At 44.5% G+C, this 4,417-nt stretch overlaps 1 protein-coding gene across 1 annotated transcript; it reads right to left on the bottom strand.

Annotated features, from left to right (window-relative positions):
* Positions 1 to 3,176: 3,176 nt before the first annotated feature.
* Positions 3,177 to 4,067, bottom strand: PHATRDRAFT_3621 (predicted protein; the record flags this gene model as incomplete). Its single annotated transcript, XM_002177703.1, has 2 exons — positions 3,177 to 3,803; positions 3,918 to 4,067. Coding segments are annotated over 2 exons (777 nt in total), but the record flags the coding sequence as incomplete, so codon positions are not given.
* Positions 4,068 to 4,417: the final 350 nt, after the last annotated feature.

Below are 4,417 nucleotides of genomic sequence, written 5' to 3'. Positions count from 1 at the left end.
GACAGAGTGATTCTTAATGGTTTTTCGAAATTTTGCAGCAGCACTCTCTTCCAGAGTACTCCTAGCAACAGAGGCAACAACAGGTGTGGCCAGGGCAGCAGATGCAACAGGGACCAATGCCGGTTGCCAGTATTCAAGCATAGCTGGTGTCAGTACCAACCAGGTAGCATTTGAAACGTTGGGTCCTTGGGCAAGAAACCAAGTGATGATCTTCATGATCCGATCCTGCTGGGCAGGCAGAAGGAAAGTACGGACAGTAGTGGATGTACCATCTCCAGCAATTGGTGTCACAACACCAAATGAAATGGTTGCAAGGCGCGTCTCAGTGATAGCAGTCAACTCGCTAGCCTGAGTAATTCCGTACTCCGCAAAGAAACGACGATAGGGCGAGTCCAATGACGTAGCACCCAAAAGGTTAACAAGGACATGCTCAAGCGGGTCCATGTTCAAAGTAGGAATGATTCTCGAACGCAGTTGTTGGGTCATTCACACAGCAGTATCTCGTGCACCAAGGACAAACAAGACAAAAAACACAGTATCTTGTGCACCAAGGACAAGCAAGATAACAATTAATTCAATCAACTCGTCAGCAGACCGAAAACAACAACAATGCCACTGGTCTTACCCAACGGATTGTTTTATTGCCGTTCTGTCACAGAACCAGACAATACCCATACAAACGGGAGCAAAGTGATTAGCAATCCAAGACTGTTAATCTGACAATGGTCAAGTATCTCCTGGCTTCTGAAGACAGCACGAGGTGATCAAGACTCGTCTGGCTCCTAACGAAGAGATACGAACTAACGAATATGGTTTTCACACAATCGTTGTTAAGATTTAATTTTGTGAGCTCTAAACTAAAGCCAAATCTATTCAGTTTCATTGAGTTCCACGGTCAAAACTACCGTGGTCCAGTTCCACGGTCTTAAGCATCACCGTGGACCATTTTCATCAATCCCACGGTATTGTACACGCTACCGTGGTCAAGTTTGTCATAGTAACCATGCTTCTGAGCGTGGTAACGGTCGAGACCCAAAACAGTCACATGATGTTTTTGGACATTCAACTGTCCAGTCACCAATCCAAAACAATCAGTCTTGCAATCTGTGACCAAACACACAAGATTAGTTTTGGTCGGCTTGCCTTGGGTGCCGTGACTCAAGGCATGCGCGCAATCGCGCGAGGCGGTACTCAAAAACAACTTTCCAGTTGACATTGGGAGCGGACAAAGCTAACTATTACCAGAACCTAATTGGAATCTTGCAATGGGCAGTTGAATTGGGGCGGATTGATATCTTTGCGCAAGTGTCAATGCTGTTGCAATATCTTGCTCAGCCCAGGGAGGGACATTTGGATCAAGTGTTTCACATATTTGAATATCTGAAGGTACATGGACAATCTAAAGTTCTTTTTGACAATACATTTATTTCGTGGAAAGACAAATTTTGGCAGGATTTCTATCCCGATGCAAAAGAACCGATTCCGGGTAATATGCCAGAGCCTCGTGGTAAGGAATTTCAGATGAATACTTTTGTTGATGCCGATCATGCGGGCAATCAGGTGACGCGTTGTTCGAGAACAGGTGTTTTGATATTTGTGAACAAGGCACCGGTGATATGGTTTTCGAAGCGACAGAACACTGTGGAAACGTCTACATTTGGTTTGGAATTTGTTGCAATGAAGATTGCAACAGAGCTACTGATTGGTTTGCAGTACAAACTTTGAATGATGGGTTTGCCTCTACATGGACCGGCAAACGGGGGACAATCAATCAGTAGTTACCAATGCGTCGCGATCGGAGTCGGTTTTGAAGAAGAAACATGTTAGCATTTGCTATCATTGTGTGAGAGAATTGTGCGCGGCCGATATCATTCGGATTGCTCATGAGAGTACCAAGACGAACTTAGCGGATTTGCTAACAAAGAATTTGGATGGTCATCGGATTCAAGAATTAGTTTCGAGGATCTTGTATTGACTTTATTTGGGTCCCTTGCTTTGGAAGAAGCATTGTACCTCCCACCATGCGGAATTGCAATACAAGAGTGGGTTTCTGTGAGCATTATTACAACGTGGATATGATTTTTATATTTGTTTTTAAAGACGGTTGTCGATTTATTTGTTGATCATGGATTTGGTCGTGATTCCAGATGCTGGACGGATTGTTTGGTCACCTTATCATTCTGAGTTACGAATAATAATGTGAGGGGACTGAGCAAATCCAGTGGTAGTGGATCTGGTGATGTGACATAGGTAATATGTCACAGCCCGTATAATTTAATCTTGTGTTGCGTATCATCACGTCCTGTATGGAATGTACTGTAAATATGGACCTACGTATCCACTACGGTGAGATTAACAGAGTACCTATAAATTTCACTCATTGGTTTTCGTAAGATGTATTTAAGAATATGTGTAAATGATTTTGAAAGTAGTATTGGAGTCACCTTCATGATTATAGCTTGCAATCACTAATTAAGAAGCAGCATCTCTTATTGTTAGTGCACTAACAGACCAAAGATTATTCTGGAGAGGCATCCTTTCTAGCTGTGAAGAACGGAGAAAATCAACCCGGTGGGCGCTTTTTGGGCATTTTCGAACCGACAATACACGCCGTGTTGCAGGATTTGAGACCGTGCACTACGTCGTCAGTTTTTGGTACCAGCCAAATCGGTCACAGCTGACGCTTGTATTCCTATTGTGGCTGATCAGAGCATGCTATTCCTAAGAAGTATCATCCCTTGCCCACAAATTCATTGCTTACAAACCATTCCACCCTATTTTGACTAGCCAGCGCGCGATTGCAACATCACCAACAACCATCCAGCACTAAACCGCTTACAATAAATATGAATCGAATTGTTCGTCATTTCAGAACATAATCGCATAGTATTGATTGCGGTCCTTTGCAAAATCTGTTCTACACTCAAATTATTGAAAAGGCACCAACTAGATACGATTGCACAGCAACCATTTATTTGTGCAAGGCGGGCCTTCGATCTTACTTCTGAAGAGGTCAGGGACAATTAATTCTTAGCCCAGGGAGCTTTCGTTGGTGCCATATCGCTCTCTCCACCTTCACAATCCGCCTTTGGCGTCCGCGCCAGTGGCACAGCAACAGCCAGTGAGCGGAATGTCTCGGACGGGGCCTTTTGGCCGTAGGTCTGTGATGGATTCCAGTCCGCTGTGAATAGGTTCTTGAAGACAAAGTGCTGAACAACTTGCCTTTTGTCCAGAACCTCGCCTTCGAACAGCCGTAAAAGACCCGATGCCACCTTCGCCCAACTCAGCAGGTTGCTGATATCGTTTAGCATCGGTGAATGCTCGTAAAAAGGTGCGCCCTTTTTGAGAGATTTGATGTAACGAATGCAACCAAAATACAAAAGCGAGTTGCGTTCTCTCTCCAACAAAGAATTGTCATGGATACTGTCAGGCCTATAGTCGAGACCATCGCTTTGCATCTGACACGCGCCAAAGTAGAAGGGAAGACAGTGATAGTCGTCTAGACCCCAAACACCATGAGATCCTGCGGGTTCGAGCATATAATCGGTTTGTACTTGTCTAGTCAACGAAAGGTAAGCACTCCATATCGATATTGTTGTCGCTTTGAGGTGTTCAGCGGAAGGTGGCACATCAGTGGTCGAACCGAAACATCCTAATTTGCAAAGCACAAACAAAAAGACTTGAAAGGAGCATTCGTGACCAGTGCCATAATCTAGACGAACCTCGTGACCAAAGGCGGCTTGGAAATAGGCAATCAACTCAATCACGATGTCCCGATCATTCTGTTCGGTAATGCTTTCAATCTCCTTTACTTGATCAATAGCGGCGAGACCGCGTTTCGAAGCAGATTGTAACACCTCTTTGTTAAAGTTTCCCCTACCTGGGTATTCCTTTTGCACTCTAAGAATAGTATAAACCACATTGACACTACGCTCGACAAGTCTTTTGTGCCACATCCGAAACATAGGGTTTCCAAATCTTGCTTGTGAGCGATTTGATGGCGGGAAGTCCAAGAGCCACTGTAGCATACCTGTCAACGAACCATGAAGGGAAGCTATTGATGGAGTTAATCCGTTGAGAGGATCTTCCGGATTATAAACATACAAAGAGCAACTGCTACACGCCTTGCCCATTGCCTCAGTCACTCGTAAAAGTTCCTCTTTCGCTTGCGATTGCCGAAATCTTTGCATATCTGTATCGTTGAAAATATAGCGACGAGGAGCACCAATCAATCCTTCTACGCGCTGGTCCTTACTCATCTCGTGTCTGGGATGGTACAGGAAAATTTTGGAATATGAGAGTAGAGGCTCGCTCCAGCACAACTGACTCGCGAAATTTCAGAAAATTGCGTTAACATTCTTTGAACTCGTGTTGAGAATTCAGCAGCGGGCTTCGCTTCCCTGACAGAGAAAATTCT

The sequence above is a fragment of the Phaeodactylum tricornutum genome, chromosome 2 (genome assembly GCF_000150955.2).
Source record: "Phaeodactylum tricornutum CCAP 1055/1 chromosome 2, whole genome shotgun sequence".
Lineage (NCBI taxonomy): Eukaryota > Bacillariophyta > Bacillariophyceae > Surirellales > Neidiaceae > Phaeodactylum > Phaeodactylum tricornutum.
Note: the sequence above shows the minus strand (reverse complement) of the source record. Positions and strands in the feature narration are given on the sequence as shown.